Source organism: Gobio gobio, assembly GCF_949357685.1.
Source record: "Gobio gobio genome assembly, chromosome: 4".
NCBI classification, from domain to species: domain Eukaryota; kingdom Metazoa; phylum Chordata; class Actinopteri; order Cypriniformes; family Gobionidae; genus Gobio; species Gobio gobio.
Genome location: NC_137100.1, coordinates 5,917,005 through 5,938,915, shown reverse-complemented (window position 1 = coordinate 5,938,915; position 21,911 = coordinate 5,917,005). Strand labels below are relative to the sequence as shown.

The 21,911-nt window shown below is 37.2% G+C and overlaps 1 protein-coding gene across 3 annotated transcripts in view; it reads left to right on the top strand.

The window, feature by feature from the left end:
- The first annotated feature begins 4,382 nt into the window (after window positions 1–4,382).
- ganaba (glucosidase II alpha subunit a) overlaps window positions 4,383–21,911 on the top strand; it is a 32,817-nt gene continuing 15,288 nt past the window's right edge. For 2 of the 3 annotated variants that reach the window (XR_013816395.1, XM_079815467.1), the window contains exons 1-7: window positions 4,383–4,471; window positions 4,802–4,888; window positions 11,164–11,272; window positions 12,096–12,223; window positions 15,440–15,619; window positions 19,164–19,229; window positions 21,743–21,800. Coding sequence is in view for 2 of the 3 variants with exons in the window: in XM_079815467.1 (XP_079671593.1) it covers window positions 4,452–4,471; window positions 4,802–4,888; window positions 11,164–11,272; window positions 12,096–12,223; window positions 15,440–15,619; window positions 19,164–19,229; window positions 21,743–21,800 (648 nt within the window). In the remaining variant the exon portion in view is untranslated. The remainder of the gene's footprint in view (window positions 4,472–4,801; window positions 4,889–11,163; window positions 11,273–12,095; window positions 12,224–15,439; window positions 15,620–19,163; window positions 19,230–21,742; window positions 21,801–21,911) is intronic. The other variant, XM_079815468.1, reaches the window with a different exon arrangement.

Genomic DNA, 21,911 nt, shown 5'->3' with positions numbered 1-21,911 from the left:
GTGCTCACAGACACAAAATCAAAATACATTTACAATGGGCCTTTTTAACAGTGCCTAAAACACAGGTGGGCCAAAATCTAAACTGAAACATACCTGGCTAGTCACCTAAACCGGCTTCATGGTCTAGGCCGCTGGTTTCACAGACAAGGTTTAGATTGAGCCAGGATTAGGCCTTAGGTCAATTTGGACATTTAATAGCTTTTATAAATGTGCCTTAGGAAAAAACATTACTGATGTGCATCTTGAGAGAAAACAATGGCACTAAAACATATATTTTAAGATATGTCAGTGCAAGTTGCTTTCAGTTAAAACAGCTCAAACATGCATTTTAGTCCAGGACTAGCTTAAGCCTTGTCTGTGAAACCGGGGTTGAGATTTACAACTTTTGGAAATTAATAAAGAACTAGCTTACATGGACCTGTTGATATAAAACTGCTTTGTCTTTGTCTTTGGATATTTTTAATTTTTGAGCCAAATCTCAAAATTGTCTTATGGTGACAGTGACGGTCTCCAGCATGGTTCAGTAAATTACAACTTTTATTAAAATAAATCCATTTTAGTAAATGACCATTTCATCCATATATTTCTAAAAGCGTAGGACTCTAGTTTGACTCTTAAGGGTGAAGACCCAACTGCATGTTTTTAAGATTCCCCCCTCCGTTAAACATGTGTTGGACTGTCCTGGGTTAAAACAAGAATGCTCTTTTATCAAGTTATTTCACTTTAGAACTTATTTTGTAAGATTACGATATGCATGAAAAGGATTTTTTTTCATCATAAGTTGATTTAAAAAAATCTTGTATACGACTTGTGTTTGTTAGCTTGGTTTTATTGTATTTAGATGATATTTGTATTTTTGTAATTGATTTTTTGCCATGAATATAGCCTTAGATGCTGACATGGCATTAAATAAAACAATCTGTATTCCATTATTTTATTTTTATTAGTAAGATGTGTGCATAAGAGTAAACTCTAATCTGTGCAAACATTAAACTTTGCTGAAATTAACACTTCATCTCTACACTTTGTTCTGGTAACTCTGCTAAACTATAATTACTAAAACGTATAAAAACTAAATAGAAATGTGTTTACAAAATAAAAACTAAACTAAAACAATTGATAAAAACTAAAACTAAACCGAAATTTGTAGCAAAACTGAAAACGATAAAATAAACTAATTTAAAAATGCAAAACTATAATAACCTTGGTAGGACCCATGTCCTCTGGTAAATCAGGACCCCAGTACTGTGAAGCCCATGACATGTGCGTCTCAGAATCGCAAGAATAAACTTTGTAACCATTATAAGTGTTAATTTGTGTTGTCCTTTGGGATGACAGCCCTATATTCTTAAAACTTTGTCACACCATAGGACACATTTACATCAAATTTAAAGTTAGGGACCCCTTTTATTTTCTCAATCACCACAAGTGCAGTTTCTTCAGTAGGTTTTACAAAAATTACTACTCGTCTACCCAGTTTCATTGCATGTATTAACACAAGTTTACACATTTAACATTAAAATGCTATATTTTTTAGAAACTTCTAGCCTTTGGTACGCATGAATTTTCAAACAGATTGACAAGTGTAAATTTATGCACAAATTACTTTCATTTCACAGAACACAAATTTTGGTATTTAAAGTACAGCTTAAGGGATAGTTCACCCAAGAATGAAAATGCTGTCATTTACTTACTCTTGTTCTTAACCTGTATGAGTTAATTCCATTGAACAAAAGATTTTAAAGAATGTTGGTAACCGTAGCCATTGATTTCCTAAAGTAAAATAAACTAAATGGGGTCCATCAAATGTTTGGTTACCAACATTCAGACTCAGAACATGTGTGATTAAGTTCACCCAACAATTAGTTGTCACTATCCATTTAAATAACAAATGGACACCACCGGTCACTGAAAATTAATCCCCCCACCCCCAAAAAAAACACGTAAAGAACAGACCAAAGATTAGAGTCATCGTTTATTAGAAAATATTACTCTGTAAGATACAAAAACACATCCAGCAGCTGGGTCCCACTTTCAGCCCACATAAGGAAAAAACCCACTTGTGTTTGAACCACACTACAGTAACAAGTATACCTCAGTGTTTACTATGGTTTAAGAATTAGATTACTATAGTACCATGTTAGCATCTAAGGCTATTTCACTGGCAAAAATGTAATTACAAAAACAAATATCACAACCAAGCAAACGTCATATACATTTTTTTTTTAATTTAACAATTAACTAGTTAAAAGGGTTAGTTCACCCAAAAATTTAAATAATGCAATTACACACCCTCAACACCTCCGGTCATCTTGGGAACACCAAGATATTTGTGTTGAAATCTGAAGGCTCAGTGAGGCCTGCATAGCCAGCAATAACATTTAAATCAGTCCATGTGAGTACAGTGGTATACATATTCTAAAGCGACGAGTATTTTAAATTCTCGTGGCTTTATAATATTAATTCACTGTACTCAGATGGACTGATTTAAATATTTTTAGTACATTAATGGATCGAGTGTAAATTACATTGATGCCTATGCAGGCCTCACTGAGCCTTCAGATTTCAACAAAAATATCTTCATTTGTGTTCTGAAGATGAACGGCTTGAGGGCCAGTAATAAATTACATTTTCATTTTTGGGTGAACTGACCCTTTACTACAGTATGCTGTGGCAAATGCTATAATATTTTACAGTAGCATAGCTCAAACAGTACAGTATTTACTAGAGTAATTTTACTTTAATATTCTACAGTATTTCTCATGTGAGAGCAAATAAACAAAGCACAAATAGGGTTGCTGCACTAACATAAACTATTCAAAACAAGTTTAAGACATTTCAACTTCAAAACAATCATAGAGCAAATGTTATTTATCATACAGTAGATTAACTAAAGAGCAACTAATCAGACCGAACACAAGCCAGATTCCTGGAACCTCAGAGGTAAGTTAGCTTGACTTCAGTAGATCCCGAACACTGGAGCCACGAGGAGAAGCATGTAGCCTGTGAAGGATAAGGACAACTTACGATTAAAATAAGTATCAGGTATAATATCTAGAAGAGAGAAAGCACTACTCGAATTAACTTTAAGTAGAACGAGAGCGTGTTCCAGTGATTGAGGATAGAACCAGCCGATGGGAAACATGCTGGTACCGAAGACATTGCACTGGGTCTAGTCTTCCTCCATACATACACACAAGCGTACTAAACACCGCGAGCATGCCAAGAATGGAGGTTAGTCATACAGAATAACGTGTTATCGAAGCTACTACGCGTCTCAAATAGTGAGATTCATGGGTTCACATACCAGTGCTGAGTCTGCCTTCATCCGAGAGCGACTGTAGAGAGAACGAAAACCGCCACTCGCGTTATTTTATAGCAGCTGTGTCGTCATTTCCGCGTTGAAAGGTCCAATCATCTGACGACTCCGAACCCTTGGCCCTTTATCCATTTTGTTTTGCATTGATCTTTTTATTTTTATTTTTATTTTTTTGTATGATTTATGGTGTTGTCAAAAGGGTTGTTTACATTTGTGATTATATCTGTGATAAATCCAATAAAAATAAATAAAAATCGACTCCGGTGGCAAACGTGACAAATGCAAAATGGCGGTTGCGCTCAAATATAAAAAAAAATAAATAAAAAAAATAGCATATTTCAGTTATAAAAACAAATTTACTGTTTTTTTAAATACACTTTTTTACAAAAACATATGTCAAATTAATAGTTAAATGTCCAGATTTGTATTGATAAAAAGATTGATGGAATTATGTTCATTTATTCGTTGGTATTGCTATTTATTATTATTATTTCTACTACTGTTATTATTTAATTATGTCCTGTTTGTTTTATTATGCACTAGTAAGAAATTATATAGGCTACAGATTTCGTTTGTGAATGAAACCCGATTTAACAACACTGTGTCTTTGTTGTGCCGCCGGAAACATATATACACAAAGGTAAAATAGAAGAAAACTAAGATTAGTGATATACAAATGTAAAATGACTTCAACCATCTGTATATAACACGAATAAATAAAATATTGAAGTATTCAGTGATCACAAACGACTTCCCTGAGCAGCGTAGGAAAAAGTAACGGGTATCACGTGACAGCGCAGGCACATAACCTTATTTTATTATTATTATTTCGTGGTGCATGTTATCAATTCAGTGTGTATTCTATGAGGTTTCTCAGTGTAATTTTTATTTAAGTTTTAATATTATTCAGACAACTGATGAAGCCCCGACTAACTACAGCGCGAACACATTCTTGAAATAAATGTATTGCTGTTGCACACTTTGTTTAAATGAGGGTAAACATTTTTTTCCCCCCGTGATTGGCGCAGTCAAAATACGATTGTACACAAGCTCATCTACTGAAAAGTGCACGTGCACGACACGAACCGACTGGACGCGAGCGCGCGGAGGGCAAAGTTCACACGGAGGCAAGATGGCGGCTTCCTGTGACAGGTATTGTATTGCTCAGGCAGGGTAATAGGATTATATGTAAATAAAATCAAAGGCTCAGCCGTTTGAAATGCTCTTTTTTATATTCCGAGCTATTTGAATGCTTAAAATCGCTTTATAGTCTTTGTGAGTTATTCCTCACGATGTCAGAAATCGCTGCCATTATTGCATACAAAAGACTGCTGTTGTGGTACCATGGTTCAGAGATTAATTCATAGTTTTATTTACAGTAAACTGTTTGTCTGGGGTTGATATAAGTTAATGGCGTGAGCAATTGTGTCCACACAGGTTACAGTAATGTATCCTTTGTGAATGTACGGTATTGTCTTTCAGTTTGGTGCTGATTCTGCTGGTGTGTCTGAGCGCTCAGGCCGTGGACCGAAGCAACTTTAAAACATGCGAGCAGAGCGCCTTCTGCAAGTGAGTATGAGTCCACTCAAAATAAGACGAATAAACATGTGTGTGCGATCATGTTCTCATGCGATACGTGTTACTTTTCTACGCACTTCTCAGGATGGACCAATCACAGTGGTTTGTGATTATACCGTTGTTAAAAATAATCTAGGACCTTTTCCTTTGCTTTCATATTTGTTACCAATCATTGGAATTAATACACGTGGATCGTTGTACTTTGTAGTTTACACATCTCTCAAATGTTAAGACAAAAGCATCGTTACACAATAGAGGATTGAACCTACTGAGCCAGCACGCGCCCCCTATAGGAAGAGTGGTTAATGAAACTTCACAGCATTACTTTCCAGTGCTCTACACACCAAGGGTTTTCAAACTTTATGATGCCAAGGACCCCCAAATATGATTAACCTTTATGAGGGACCCCCTTCCTAAAATCCATCTATTTTTATGTACGAAAAAACATTTAAACTGTTCGATAAATAGTAAGGGTGACATTATAAATAAAACATATTGTTTCCCAACTTAATTTGGCTAATGTCGGAGGTATAAACCTGAAGAAGAACATTTTCAATTAAAAATCATTTATATAGGCAAATTTCACAATAAATGTATGCAAGCAGCTTACGTACTGTGTTAAGAAAACTGCCTTACAACCCCAGTGAGTGAGATAAAGGGGACTATAGAGAGAACAACAAGCTAAAGATACAAAGCAAACATATACAATTCTGGAATGTATACGGCAAGAAAGGAGAGAAACATGTAGAAATGAAATTTTAGGTCGACTTTATCCATTTTTGCTTTGTCTTTTTATTTTCTGAAATTTTCTGGGGACCCCTTAGAACCTTCTGGAGGAACCCGGGGACCCAAGTTTGAAAACCCCTGCTCTACACACTATTATGAATTTTGATACTTTATGCACCTGCAAAATCACCAGAGCTGGCTGCTGATGTACTGTCTACATGTATGGCTGATGTCAGACAGTGGCTCAATCAAAACCAGTTGGTGCTAAATCTTACAAAGACAGTTTCCATGTGTTTTTCTGTTAAAGGGTTACTTCAGTGATTTAGCATTACGCTTTGTATTTAAACTGGGTCATTTATGTAGTAGAAATGTGAAATTATTTTTGAATTTGGTGCCTTCTAGACTGTGAAAAGACAGAATGTATTTTTTGTCTCATGGGGATGAAAGACAACAACTCCCAGAATGCACTTGCTTCGTGGCTCCACCCCAACGTCGGTTTCATTTTTATAGTAATACAATCATTTTGTTCAGTTAGAGAATTAAATACTACATTTAAAAACTGAACGTGTCTTTTCAATAACGTGTGAGTGAGCCGAACGAAAGTCACGAGACAAACGCAGCAGGAGTCAGATTTCATTCATCACGTAAGCTGAGGTAAGCCCTCATTTACAGCGCGTGTCCAGTCTGGCGCGTTCTCAGATCGCATATGGAAGCTATACTTTCATAGGAATTCATTGAAAAGTTGAAACACTCACTTTCTCTGCTCGGCTCCGTTATGAATGCCAGAGTCCGAGCTGTGTGCATTTACATTCTGTGAGTGAGATGAGATCCCTCCCCTGTGGGCGGGTTGAAAACATGCGGAACAGCTCCATCTAGTGGCTGAAGTCTTTAGGCTCTGGCTAAAAAATCCTCCGATGACGCAAAATGACGACATTTGCGTCATCGGAGGATTTTTTCCAGAAATAAAATGCATAATTCGCTCGTCTCAGGGGGATGTGAGGGGGGAAAGTACCATAATTGGAATATACTACGGGGTTTCTACTGATACAAAGCTTAATGCTAAATCACTGAAGAAACTTGATCTAAACGAAAGATTCAAAATTAACTTGCAAAATGAGAAAATTGACTCTGTCACAGAATTTAAATATCTTGGATTGGTCTTAGATCTTCAACTTAAAATTTACTAAACATATAAAGAAAATCTCTAAAATAATACAAAGCAATCTTAACTGTTTTAAATTAATCAGACACTACATACCAAAGCAGGCAGCCCTGCTGTACATGCATGCTATAGTTTTTTTTACATATCTCATACTGCATGACAGTTTGGGCACAAGCAGCTCCGTCTGCAACGAAGCACATTGGTTCACTCTATAATCAAGCAATACAAATTATGGATAGAAAGCCAATCCGCCATCATCATTGTCATATCCTCTAGAAATACAATTTACTAAGCTTTGGAAGCTTTAGTGATTTTGTTTTCTAAAATGTATTTTTAAATGTATCCATAATTTAGCACCCGAGCCACTTAGTAAATTTGTTCAAAATACAGAACAGCAAAAGAGTTACTAGAAGCACTTCAAATCATAACTGCATAATAGCGTACTGCAGGACAAACTTCGCTCAGACAGCCTTTTCTGTCAAGAGCTGTGAGCTATGGAATTCATTACCATCTGACCTTAAGACTATATCTGACTTAAAAAAGTTAACTTCTAGGTTTAAGTTATGGCTAAAGACAAACCAAAACTGTAACCATTTTTAAATATTAATCTTGTGGGTTTTTTTTCTCTTCTTGTGAGTGAGTGTGTAGAAATGTGAATTTTTTTATACTTGCATGCAGGGCTCTGAACCGGTTCAAGGAACGAAAACGAAAACCGGAAACGATCGAAATTTTAAGAGGAACGAAAACGAAATCAAAATCAATTTGAATCGTTCTGAACAGAAACGTTCATTTGAAATGGCCATTAACCGGTTAATAACGTTATTTTATCGTTCTTTTAATATTTTAATTTGGCAGTGACCAATCATGAATAGAGTAGTCCAGCATGTGACGTTGACGGATCAAGCGTGAGTGAGATGCCCGCGCACCATCATCTATGAATCTACCGGTAACGCAAGTCAGTGTGAGTGCGCATTTTCATGCCTCAAGTACATTTCTTTCCCCGCTGAGGTCTACAATGAAAGCGCAGGTATTGGAGGACATTCTTTTCGTATGTTTAAATAAGCAGTACGGACTTTAAGATCAAATAGTCTGATTTAGGCTAGTTTATGGATTCCGTTTAAGCCTATCCAAGTAGGCTATAGCATCTATCAAACATTTTTCCTATAGACTTTCAGATTGCCAATACAGGACAGGTCAATGTTTTCTATTTAGAAGGTTGATGCTTCGTATTAAATGGTATGTTATATTGCATTAAATGATCAAGCTTTATTAGCTGACTGAATTTGATTAGCCTATGTGATGCAAGGACGTGTTGCGCAGTGTTTGCTTTGAAATTACCAGTTGACGGTGCATTAAAAGTGCAATGATTATCCAGTTTATTTATTCTTTATTCATGCGATTTTTAAAACAAGTCGTGTTGAAAAAAAGTTATGTACAAAGAATGTTATCACTCTTCTGAAAAGAATTCGGCATAAGATGGCCACTTTCGATTGTCTAACGCTCCATTAAAACAGGTCCGCTGTTTATGCTTTGTAATTAATGCAGGTAATTCTGTTGTGGTTTTAAAAATGTTATGAAATAAATATTCAAGTTTAATTACCATGCGTATTATTATTATTATTATTATTATTATTATTATTATTATTGAGTAAAAAATAAGTCTATTTATACATATTTGTATAGGCTAAATTAAAATAACGTTATTAACCGGTATTTTTTCAAATCAAACCGTTTTCGGAACCGTAATGTTTATTGAGGAACGCAAAAACGGAAACGCTATAATATCGATTCTGCTCGGAGTGAACCGATTGATATTTTTTTCCGTTTTTAAGCCCTGCTTGCATGTATATGTTTTATAATGTATTTACAAAAGCCCAACCAGGGACAGGAGTTGAGAATTAGAATTAGCTATAAACTCTATATGCTGCGCATCGGTTGCAGTAATTGTATTGTAACTATGTTTGACTGCATTGGCCCTGTTAAATAAAAAAATAAATAATAATAAAAAAAATTAAATCAACATTCTGCCCTGAACGTGATCGGGCAGATCAAACCGTAAGTCGTAGAGAGTTGAAACTTTGAATGATGGTAGTCCCCTCACCATCTACAACGTCATCATGGCTCGCCCCAATCGGCCTGACGATGGCGCTACAGCGATCAAAAGAGTGAAATCGCTAATAACACCTAAATAGTTTTTTGCGACAAACAAAATGCCTGCCTCGGATTTGATTGCCGCTCTAACATTCGCTTAACCACCTTGGTACACCTGTGAATGGGCTTTATCTGTGGTTACATGAAAAAGGACATGGCGTCCGGCCACTTGGTGGTGCTATAAAATGAAGCACGGAAACGGCTATAGCTACGCTACAGTCAGTCCGATTGACTTGAAAACTGGCAGGCAGTGTCTTTGTCGAAGCTGCCATGATTGTCTATGCCATGAAGGAAAAATCTCTTAGCATTTTTACATCTAAATAAAAAAAAAGGCTAGCTTTTAAATAAACATTTAAATAAGTTTTATTTTGAATGGTTTTGATTGCACATTCAATGCGATTTGAGATGTACATTTAAAGGCGCTATAGAAAATAAAGATTATTATTATTGTGAGGACATTTGCATATCTTGAAAAACACGGCAGCCATCTGAAAATATTTTGTTTTACGCAGAACTTGAGACGCCACGAAAGTAAGTGCACGTGACATATGATTCTAAAGAAACATGCAAACTTTTATGGAGATCAGGCCATAGGTGGCGCTATAACAGTTAAAAATGTTTAAAAACCACACATTTCCTTGGTAAATTACCTGTATTGGCTGTAAATGGTCTTTTCCATCTCTGATCTAGGTGGTTACAGGCTTGCTAAATAAAACTTAATACCATTTTACGCATGTAAAGGCCTTAAAACGCTTGAACCCTGATAAATGCTGCTTGCAGCTTTATTTTCAATGGTAGTTGCTTGGAGCCAAGGGGGTAATCCAGCACCCGGAAAGTGTATCTTCCATAGGGGCAGCAATTGCTAACCAAACCATCACCTGCTGTTAGCATCCCATTGACTCCCATTAATTTTGGCATCACTTTGACAGCGAATAACTTTACATCTGAGGCGTTTAAAGACTCCATTTGTCCATTGTTTATTTCTAAAGAAACACGACAATGTATACAAGGCTCCATTACCTTGTATCTTCAACTTTCGCCCCGTAGAAGCCGTTTTTGTAAAAATAGGCTAACGATTGCATCATAACCACGCGACTCTTTCGCACTGTAGAGAAATTATGTACATCCCCATATAGAAGAGATGCATTATCTTAAAATGGCGTACTGGCTTTAAATTTTAAAGTAAATAAATACTATGCAAAATTACAAAATAATTCATCAGAATACTTACCAAAAGTTGCCCCTGCTCACGGTCTTTGTCTCTGCAAGATTCGGTGATTCAGATTTGACTTTGCACAACTACTAGAAGACTTACAACTGTCAGACTGGTTGCTCACGTCACATCTGCGCCATCAAGCTCAGTCTGAGGCTGCGATCAGCCATCAGGAAGTGAGAGCTTCTAACTGACTTCACTTTTCTGCGTTGAAGTCTATGGGGTCGCTGTGTCCATTTCTTTTACTGTCTATGCTTGGCGCGTGACTCCCCTGAAAGAACGCCATATAAATGGTTGGAAGCAGTTGATGCTGAGTCAGTGTCCTGAGGCAAAAATGACATGACACAGCCTTTTCATCAGATATCAGATTTTTGTGCCTTTTCATCTGTGTTTATAGCCTGACGTCGTCATACACAGATTCTAGTCAGAATATGAGTCTGATGCTGCTCCATTGGGCTGTGATTATGGGGCGTGTTTCAACCGAACCAGGAAAGAAAATGCCTCTGCACTCAATTGGATAGACCAACAACCAATCAGAGCAACGGAGCGACGCATAGTTGTCAACAGAACTCAACTGCATGCACGCTGGAAGAAGTAGAAGAAGAAGATGAGTGTAAACGATCTTTGCCGGTGTTGTAAAATAATTTAAGGATACACAGAGTACTTACCAACACGATCATCATTTATGAGAGAAATAGTGCAGGTGAACGCATATACGAACAAGTTCTCCGTTTAGTAAACAAATTCAACCCAAGCGCTCTTTGGTGACGTGTTTTGATTGCGTTAATGTTGATCATCTGTCCATCATCTTATAAAGCCTGCCCTGACAATTTGATTGGTCCGAGCAGCTCTGGTTCCAGCATTGTTGCTCCACAACGGGTCAAGTCCAGACCGTACTTCCCGACCTCAAATGTTGTGGGCGGGGCTAAGTTCGGGTGGCATCCAGGCTACAGTCTTAAGCCATCCCCACATTGATGCCCACATGTCTGATGTTTTCTGTGTGTATGTTTGTAGGCGTCAGAGGGAGCTGAAGCCAGGTCAGTCTCCGTACAGAGCTCTGCTGGACACGCTGGAGCTGAGCGACTCCAGAATCACCCTGCAGCTCATCAATGACAACAACAAGGTCACTAAATATACCAAACTTCATCTCAAAGTTGGTTGTTTGAGTCTCAATTGACCATTCTTGTTTTTGATAACATATTGCAGTATTTTGTAAATTATTTGTTCATGCACATCATTATTTTTTAAAATGCTTGTTCCCTCCGTAAACATTGAAGTCGGAACAATAATCATTCCAACAACCTGTCACTCTCATGAGATCGCAGCAATAGCAATAGCAAATGACAATGATCCAATCATTTTATGATTGAAATAAATCCTGCCCTACATGTTTTTACTGTTCGAGAAGCCGTTTCACTCAGATAAACGTTACGGAAGAAAAGATTGCAATTCCTGTTTCATGCCATTTGTAAGTTATAGAACTTAGGGTTGGGAAATTTTAGGCACCTCACGAAACCATTCTTGATGAATATTTTGTTTTTTACTTGATTAATACATTTTCTGACTAATCAAATTTATTTGTGCATTTTATTACATTAACTTGTATAGTTAAAGTTACTTTTTAAATTGATTACAAATGAATAATAAATCAAATTCAATAGTATGCTAAGAATTATTAACTAATATAGTTTCGTAAAAAGTAATAATCGGGAACAAAGAAACAAAGTGCTTTTCAGTGTCTGACAGTGCTTAAAAAATCCATTTGAAGAGAAAATCGCAATGCATCAAAGAATCAATTTTCTTTTTTTTTTTTTGGAAGAATTTGTCAGAAATTTATTTTAATGGGAATTTTTTTTTCCAGAGCCAAGGTTACTGATAAAGTGGGTGGTCAGTGTTGTGCTGCATACTAAGTGTGAGAGAATTGAGACTCTTGTGTTTGATTGTAGGTTCGTCTGTTGCTTGAGCTGTACAGACTGCAGGGGAACATGACCCGGGTGAAGATTAATGAACTCAAACCACTTAAGGCTCGTTACGAGGTTCCAGATGTACTCATCTCTGATCCCCTTACTGAAGCGTAAGTCAAAACTACTTGCATCATCAGAACGGCTTTTACTCTCTAGATTAGTGTTTCACAGCAGGGGCGGATCTTCGGGTGAGCCAGATTGACAGCTTGCCCAGTAGGGCTGTAGCGATACACTAATCTCATGATATGATACGATACGATACACGATATTCCGCTCACGATACAATGTATATATATCACGATATTCAGCCAACGATACGATTCGATATAATTCGATACACTTGCATCATTTTCTGAAAGAGTTAAAGGGGACAGAGTGATTTTGGTGACATCTTGTGAGTGTTTCATTTACTTGAATTGAATTAATTGAACTGAAAACTAAAAACATCAATTACACAATATATGTATCTGACTGAATCAAAGATGTGTTGAGAAAATTTGTTCCATTTATTGAAACAAGCCTTACAAGCCTTTGAAAAAGTTGGTGACCCCTGGTCTAAGTTGTCGCTTTCCTTCTTCTTTTTAAATCCAAAGTGCTCCCACACATCTGCCTTTAAGCATGAAGGTGCTGGATTTATATTCGCCGCCATTTTCTTGAATCTCCACGCTCTGACTCCGTAAACAGGAAGAGGTCGGCGTCTGTGTAAAGTTAGTAGTACGGGTAACTTGCTCTACAGCGACACTGGCTGCTCGCTGACCAAATCGCTCTTCCTGCAACGCAAATGGAGGTAAACGCGGGGGATTTGAATGGGACTTGCGTATCGATACTCGCGGCTTAAAATTCGATACTTTCTTGGGGAAAAAAATATCGATTTAGATCGCATAATCGATAAAATTGTTCAGCCTTATTGCCCACCCTGTCACATCCAGGGAAATACATTTTTTTAAATAATAAAATTTTCTTAAAGGGGTGGTAAAACACATTCTTTTGAAGGCTTGATTGTGTTTGTGGGGTGCACTGTAACATGTGTTCATGCTTCGTTTTAAAAAAATTGCCTTATTTTTCATATATTTGACCTTTATTCTACACTGCTCTGTCCTCCTTGTAAAACGGTCTGATGCTTTCCGGGTTGTATGAAGCCAGTCCCTCAAAACTACGCAATGGGCTCAGATTGGTTAGCTGGCCCAGTGTGTTGTGATTCGCTAACCGCCTAGTGCACGTTTGTCGGAAACGTCACGCCCCTTACCTGGAGGCTGTGCTTTGGCAGTAACATTATTAGAAACAATGTTTTCAATAAAACCATACCAATCTGAGCCCGAATCAGACCCAGAACATTTTAGTGAAGATGATCGAGCAGAACCTGTTCAACATGTTCAGTCCTCAAGAGTAAAGACTGCGGATCTATAGTGATCGCTACTGAATGGCACTGTTACTTTTGTATTTTTAGAACGATTATAGCCAAATATCTGTCGCAAGAACTAACACAAAAGGAACACTAAACACTGGCTTTACTAGTAAGTTAGCCAAATCACACACAGAACCATGTTTAGCAAGCCTGTAGATAAACAATACATAAAAGCTCTAATCAAAGAATCATTTACACTAATGCCAAGTTCGCTGTTGAGATTTTAACGTTAGTGTTTGTAACGTTAGGTGTTCGTCGGATAACGTTAAGTATGAATGAGCATTTAACAGACTGGTTTGCAGAACAGCATTGTCATCTGTTTACTTCCTCGCTACAACCTAATACAGGAAAACACATCGATGAAATATAAATCAGACTTACAGGTTGTGGCCCGTAAACAGCTTCTGTTTGTAAATCCAGCTTTCAGGACAAGCCGTTGTGTGATTCCTGAATTGAACTCGCGAACATTGTGGAAGTTGTCCTCCGTGAAATGTGAAGCGCGCGCGTCATGCATCCACGCACCGGCAGTGTTCTTTTCACACAGATGACGTTGTGCATATCCTGTATTGAACTCGCGAAGATGGTGGAAGTTTCCCTCCGTGAGATGTGCAGCGGCTCCGCGCGCGCCTGTTCCCCGCTGTCTCATACACACGTACATATAACATGCTGTATGTTAAACGCTCTGCAACGCACCCCCGTCCCAAGGAAGGCTGAACAGAGCAAGTACCCCAGACCTGCAATCCGGATGAAAATAACAGCGTTTCCTCGGCATCGCGGCAACACCACTCCAGCCTAACTATACCACAACAGCGCCGCGATACAAAATGGCCTCACCCCCCTTTATTTCATATTCTCGGAGGAGGGGTTTATGTAAATATTGAGCCTGGTGATGTCACCAACCCTGGAGGAATGTGTGTAGTCGCCTACTGGCCGTTTGCTGTAGTTCTTAGAAACTGATTTCTTTAAAAGCAAATATCTCCCTTTGCTTTAAACTTTGAACGTTGTAACTTTGCAGATGTTGTTTATGCTCAAGCAGCAACATTACACGCTAGCTAAAGTTAGAATAGTGAAATCGTGGTTTACCACCCCTTTAAAGGGATAGTTAACCCAAAAATGAAAACTAGCCCATGATTTACTCATCCTCAAGTCATCCTAGGTGTATGACATTCTTCTTTCAGATGAATACAATGGGAGTTATATCAAAAATGTCCTGGCTAGTCCAAGCAGTGAATGGGAGTGATAAATAATGGCAGTGAATGGGAGCCCAAAATTTGAAGCCCAAAAAAGTGCATCCATCCATTATAAAAGTTCTTCACATGGCTCCGGGGGGTTAATAAAGGCCTTCTGAAGCGAAGCAATGCGTTTGTGTAAGAAAAATATTAATATTTAACAGTAAAATATCTAGCTTCTGCCAGACCGCCGTTCATATTCACCTTACAAAAAAAATTTTGGGCTGCCATTAGACAGCTTAGAAGAGCCAGGACATTTTTTAATATAACTCTGATTGTGTTCGTCTGAAAGAAGAAAGTCATGTACACCTAGGATGGCTTGAGGGTGAGTAAATAATGGGCTAATTTTCATTTTTGGCTGAACTAACCCTATAATGTTTAACAATTTTCAATAATTATTATTATATTATTTGGGTTAGTTCACCCAAAAAGGAAAATTCGGTCAGACCTTCTTTCATCTTTGGAACACAATGAAGATCTTTTTGATGAAATCCGAGAGCTTTCTGACTCTTTCATGTTTTAAACTATATTCAAATAGAAAACAGCCGTTCTCAGTCAACCACTATACGGTTCCAATTTGCATATTATAATTTGGGTCAGTTTTCCCCCTTTGTCGCCATCATATGAATTATCATCATTGAGCTATGCTGTTCTAACAGCTGAATGTCTTGTGTGTGTGTGTGTGTCTTCAGGCTGTCTGTGGTGTCTCAGGATGAGAATAGTCTGGTGTTGTCTCTGGGTGGGAAGGAGCAGCGGCTCATCGTAAGTGCTCAGCCCTTTCGGCTGGACATCGTTGAGGGTCCTCAAGTGCTCATGTCACTCAACTCCCGCGGCCTGCTGGCCTTCGAGCACCTACGCGCACGCAAGGACACGTGAGTACAACAACACAAATCGGACAGAAAGGGCATCTCATTCAGGAAGTTATTTACAGATAATGCCTCTTAATAAAATAGATAATGCTGAACCAATAATTCTTAAAACTAAAAATATTTTGCGCTGATTTCTTGGGCTGTATTTCTGATTTATTTGTATAATTTGTCTCTTTTTCTTTCTTCCCTTTGTATTAATAAGGCCTTACTCTCATAGGCGCGCAGAGTCTCAAGGCCTGTTCACACCAAGAAAGATGACTATAACAACTATATTAGAGTCAACTCCAACGCACAATATTGTTCTGTTTATTATAAGCATGCACTGAAGTATTGTCTTCAGCCGCTATGCTCACGTTCTTTAGAGTCAGGTGGATTCTGGCATTTTGACTTAATGTTGTGTGTATTTACCCGTTCAAGCACGATAACACAAGAACTCAATTCTCTTGCATGTCTTTTTGTGCTTGAATGGTTTAAAATACCTGAATGTTTAAATTGCCAAGATTTGAAACTGTCCTGAGCGTTTTTTACACTGTCGCCGGGCCATCGAGCAGTCATGTTTATAGTTATATTTGTCATCCTTGGTGTCAACGGGCATTTAACCTTAACTGAACAATACGGCACATCAGTAACACAGTTTTTACATTAATTAAATATAAATATGACAAATTAGTCAGAAAAACTGTCAGTAAATGTATTGGTCTTATTTCACCCCCAAAAGTTTTTATTTACACAAGGAAAATTAAGATTTTTGTGTTGTCATTTAATATTCATAAATTGATATTTAAAAAAGCCTAAAAAAGATTTAAAAGGTGTACAGTAATGTTTTGTAATGATAATATGGGTAGAATGAGCTTAATTTAAATTACATTAAAACCTGTGAAAATAAAAACATTATTTTCCTGAGTTGCATCAGGGCCTGGTTGCAACAATTTCTATAAAGGGACAGTTCACCCAAAAATGAAAATTTAGTGTTAATTTACTCACCCTCAGGCCATCCAAGATGTAGGTTTTTCCCCAGTAGAACAGTAAAGAAGATTTCTAGCTGAAATCGTGGTTCTCCCGTCCAACCTTAGTCCTTGCCATCACTTTGAGATTCAAAACATAGGCAGACAAAACTAAAGTTAATACACGTTAATAATCCTGCCTTATGCATTATGCGACATGAAGTAACCGCTACAGACTTTTGTGAACGCGCTCAGGACCGTTTGCCAAGGCTGTGGATTAGAGGTAATAATGTTGTAAATAATGTTCAGTTTCTTTCATTGCCTGATTGTTTCCCTTCTTAAGACCTCAGAGTATCATCAGGAGCCATGTGTATTAATTTTGTTTTGTTTGCATTAGTTTTTTTAAATCTCAAATTGATGGCACCCATTGACTTCCATTATATGAATCACAGAAGGCCATGGTTTCTGCTAAAAATCTTCTTCACTGTTCTACTAAAGAAAACAAGTCACCTTTATTTTGGATAGCCAGAGGGTGAGTAAATTAATAGCAAATTAAAATTTTTGGGTGAACTATCCCTTTATTTACCACTTAAGGCTGGAATTCAAATGCCAAGATTTTTGCCTCAATTTGCAGTCGGGACGAATCAACGCTAGTTGTCAAAGTTCAGAGCCAGTCTGCAGATTTTGTCCGGTCATATTTGACCAAATTCACAGTAAATCGCAGTGTATGATGGGCATGGAAGCTTTTTTGGCTTCAAACTATGATTCCATCCAGTCAGAGGATATTAAAGTGCCCCTATTATGCTATTTCAGATATTATCTTTCATGCAGATAAATGAAGTTATTGTCTCCTAAAAGAAAGAAGCGAGTCTAAACTGCCGGAAACGTTGGTAATTCCAGTCTTGCTTCCTGCATGAACCTACGCAGTTTTGTAACAAATTTGCAATTTGGTTTTTATTGGCTGCGCGCAAACAACGTCAACTTTGACCTTCAAACACTTTAGCTGTAGCTGAGACTGGAAGAGTTTAGTTCGTGTTGTCGTCATGTCAAGAAGACGCTGTTTTCTGTTGCCACAGCAAATCCACTTTGATGCACTTCCAAAGGATGAGACTCACACTCGAATGGATACGGTCAAACCGACGTCATTGCTAATGTTCGTATCACTGTGTATCAAATGCTGAGGAAGATACAGATATGCTAATGGACGTTTGTTTTCAGATATGTGCTGTGAGCAGTTGACCAATCACAACAGACTGGTTCATCTGACCAATCAGAGCAGTGCAGGCTCTCGAGATTGAATCCTTTATTGAACCGTTTCAAACACTTTGAGAATAGAAGTGATGCTGCAATATATATGATGAGAAAATTCAAGTGTTAAAATGGCATAATAGGGGCACTTTAATGATATCTTGAGCGTGTGATCCAGCAAGGTTTTTCCATTGTAAGTGTATGATGCCTAGTGTTTTAAAATCTCTTCATATTTTAGAAGTCGTGTAATGTATTCCAGCCTTTAGTTACAAGATTGCCTTATTTTAGTGGATAGGGAAAATTCTGTCATCATTTACTCGCCCTCATATCCATACAGACCCTTATGGCTTTCTTTCTTTTGCAGAAGAAGGTATTTTGAAATTGTTGGAAAGACTGTGTATGGACTTAAACCGTTGAAACATTGTGTTCTGCGGAAGAAAGAAAGCCATTCGTGTCTAGAACGATGATTTTTGGGTGAACTATCACTGTAAGGGGTTTGCTTTGAAACAATCTACATTGTTAAAAGCGCTATATAAATAAAGTTGACTTGACTTCTGCTGGCATGCAATGAAAAAAAGTACATCTATAGTTTCTTCTGTGTTCACTGTTTCTAAGATCTGAGGGTCAAGGTCTCTCACAACTTCTACTTGGATTCTTGCTGTTGCTTTTCTTTTCATTTCTGGCTTTCTCTCTCCGACGAAATAACTCTGCTAAAGCAGGACTGCTGTCATCTAAGCCCTGTAGAGCACAACAATGATCGTCCACTTTTTCAGTGACTTCACTTCTGGTTTTCCCATTCATTTTCTTCATAGGAATTTGCAAAAAAAGAGTTCAATAAAGTATTGAGCCAAATCAAGTTATGTGGTGAATCAGGGAATTACAGCCATTGATGTGAATTAAACAGTACAGTGTGAAATTGTTAGATAGACGCCGCCATTGATGTATAATTATAAAAAATACAGTATATATGGACAGGAACATTTTGAAATGGCTGCAGAAATATATACCAACACCCTTGGATCCATGGTAGGTTTGTCTTGAAAGATTTATACATTATTAACAATCATTTTAAACCCTACTGTTGCTGTCCAAATGGTCACTATTTGGGTTGGTTTTGTCCTGTGGTGTTTTATGATCGTGATCTTATTTATTTATTTTTCAGAGCAAAAATGACATCAGGTTAAAATGACACATTACTTTGAAAAATTGGGTTCTGGGATTTGTATCTTTTAGATAACTGATCATTTAAATGTGTCAGACATTTCATTGTTAATGTTTTTACTGAAATTCTCATCACATTCTATTTTCCTTCCCCTCTTTTTCTCAACTTTCCTCTCTTCTGTCACGCTCAGCAGTATCTCTCATAAAATAAGTAGCACAGTTGGTAGCATGTGGGACTCGCTCAAGAGCATTTTCTCTAGGTAACATCCATTTGTCCAGTTCTTGACTGTAAGAAAACTTAGATTTACGTCATATCATCTTTTATTTCATTAATCGTAATGTTTGAGTAACATTTATCCATGTTTTTTTTAATCAACAGTAGTGTAAATATCTGTAGTACTCCAAATTATTAATGCTTGTACACTTTAATCTTTTGATTAAGTATTCAAATAGATATGTGTTCTAGATTGAAATCATAATTGTTATCTTTACTGTACTAGTCATTAATGATTCCATTGATTTTTGGTATCATGGTCATTAGTTTTGTAGAAGTTTCATCTGCAAGCATAAACTGCTGGGTTCAAAATGTACTTTTTGTCACACCTGTCAGTTGTTGGTGGATCATGAAAATTTTCCATAAACATTTACTGACCATGTGTTTGGTTAAACAAAAACAACAAAAATGTACATTTAATTTACATCAACAACATTACATTATTTACCAATGCCATTTTTTTGGCTTCTGACAAATGTTAATCTCAAACCTTCTATATAACATGATTTTTTATTATTTATATTCCTCTCTTAAACACCGCTACATGCATCTCAACAAAAACATTTCATTCTCTTTGATTGTTTTAATGGATGAAAATGTTTTGTGTAGAAATGATGATTTTTTCTTCTTTCTGTATTAAAATTAAAGGATGCACTACTGTTTTGTCACAGCCAAAATATAATATTTAATTAGGCAGTGTGTGTTTACATTGTAAAAAATTAGCCAACCCTCCGTTTCACCAGCCTCTTTCACACAGTAATCCCAGTACATTTCTGTAGAATTACCAGAATGACTTTACCAGTAAATGCAAAAATATGCTGTTCACACAAGCAACGGCGTTCTGGCTTGACAGATAAGATCCCATTCACACATCAGCACCAAAATAATGGAAAATTCTGTGATGTCAACAGGAAATGATCTTTAAATGTTGCTCTGTTGTCTGTTTTAAATGTTGCTCTGGAGAAATGCTATCCGTTTAATTTTACATAATTTTTTTAACTTCCAAGTGACCGACGTAAGGGGATGATCACAGAACATGTTTTTGCTCTTAAAAGCACAAGACGTGCATTATCCAACTGCATATCCGCAGTATTGATGAATGATGAAATGATGGCTGGGTGACGCGCTGAAAAAGCTGCGAGATGCGGCGCAACGGTCAAAGATGTCCATCTAGCGCATATTTGCATAGGAAAACTATTAAAAGGCAGTAAACAGTATGACATAATTGCGTCATCTCCATAAGAGCTTTATGATTGGCCCAAAGCAGACTTCTCGCGCCAGCGCGTGCTCATACCGGTAATCTTCATTCTTTGTTCACACACAGCATCATACTGGTAATTTACTGGTAATTTTACAACTTCTCACACTGGTAAATTGCCAGAACCTGATTTACCGGTATTTTTGAAAAGGTCCTGTTCACACATGATCTCTTGGTAAATATAACAGTAATTTACCAGTAAAGACTGTATGTGTGAAAGGGGCTACTAACTTTGTTAAACAGTGTTGTCACCTACACAATAACATTTGTCAAATTCATCCAGATTATTATTTGGGAAGTCAGGTTGACACCTGCTCCGTTTAACACACATTTAAAGGGATAGTTCACCCAAAAATTCTGTCATTAATTACTCACCTTCATGTCGTTCCAAACCTGTAAGACCTTCGTTCATCAAAACTAATCCATATGAATTGAGCGGTTTAGTCCAAATTTTCTAAAGAGAAAATTTCTAAAGAGAAAAGAGGCTGAAATTCACTGATCACTTTATATGATGAACAAATTGAATTTAGGCTTTTATTTACATATTAACATTTATCAGTGAACCATAAACAGAAGCTCAAAGGAACCTGCTTGACACACAAACTCAAACGTGCTGCGTAACACGAGAATGAACCTCATTGGTTCTTGAGGAAGCTCAAACGTGCTGCGTAACACAAGAATGAACCTCATTGGTTCTTGAGGAAGCTCAAACGTGCTGCGTAACACGAGAATGAACCTCATTGGTTCTTGAGGAAGCTCAAACGTGCTGCGTAACACAAGAATGAACCTCATTGGTTCTTGAGGAAGCTCAAACGTGCTGCGTAACACAAGAATGAACCTCATTGGTTCTTGAGGAAACTCAAACGTGATGTGTAACATGAGAATGAACCTCATTGGTTCTCTTTCGTTTACCACAACTGATGTGAGTTGACGAATGTTGATAAACGAAAGTCTTGCGTGTTTGGAACGACATGAGGGTAATTAATGACAGAATTTTCATTTTTGTGTGAACTAACCCCAATGTCCAGTCAAACAACAATTGTAAAACAAAAATCCCCAAATGCTTGTTTTATTGTAGAATCACCATATATTTGTCCTTAAAGAAATTTAAATGGCAAAGTCTGATTATCAATGAGTCATATTGATGCATAATGAAATGATTAAAGTTCCTCCTTTACCAGATATAGGTTTGTTTAGTTGAATAAGTATATGTATTAAGAGAAACTGTGTCTACTTTTCAGTAAAAGTGAGTCGGAGGAAAAGACGGGACAGGAGAGTTTGGAGACGCAATCCGACGAGGTGTGTGTTGAGATCTGCATTCCTTATATTAGAGTTGAAATTTAAAACGTGTTTTAACTTGTAACTGTTGCCTTTTTTTTCTTCTTCTTCTTTTTCTTTGTTTTATTCATT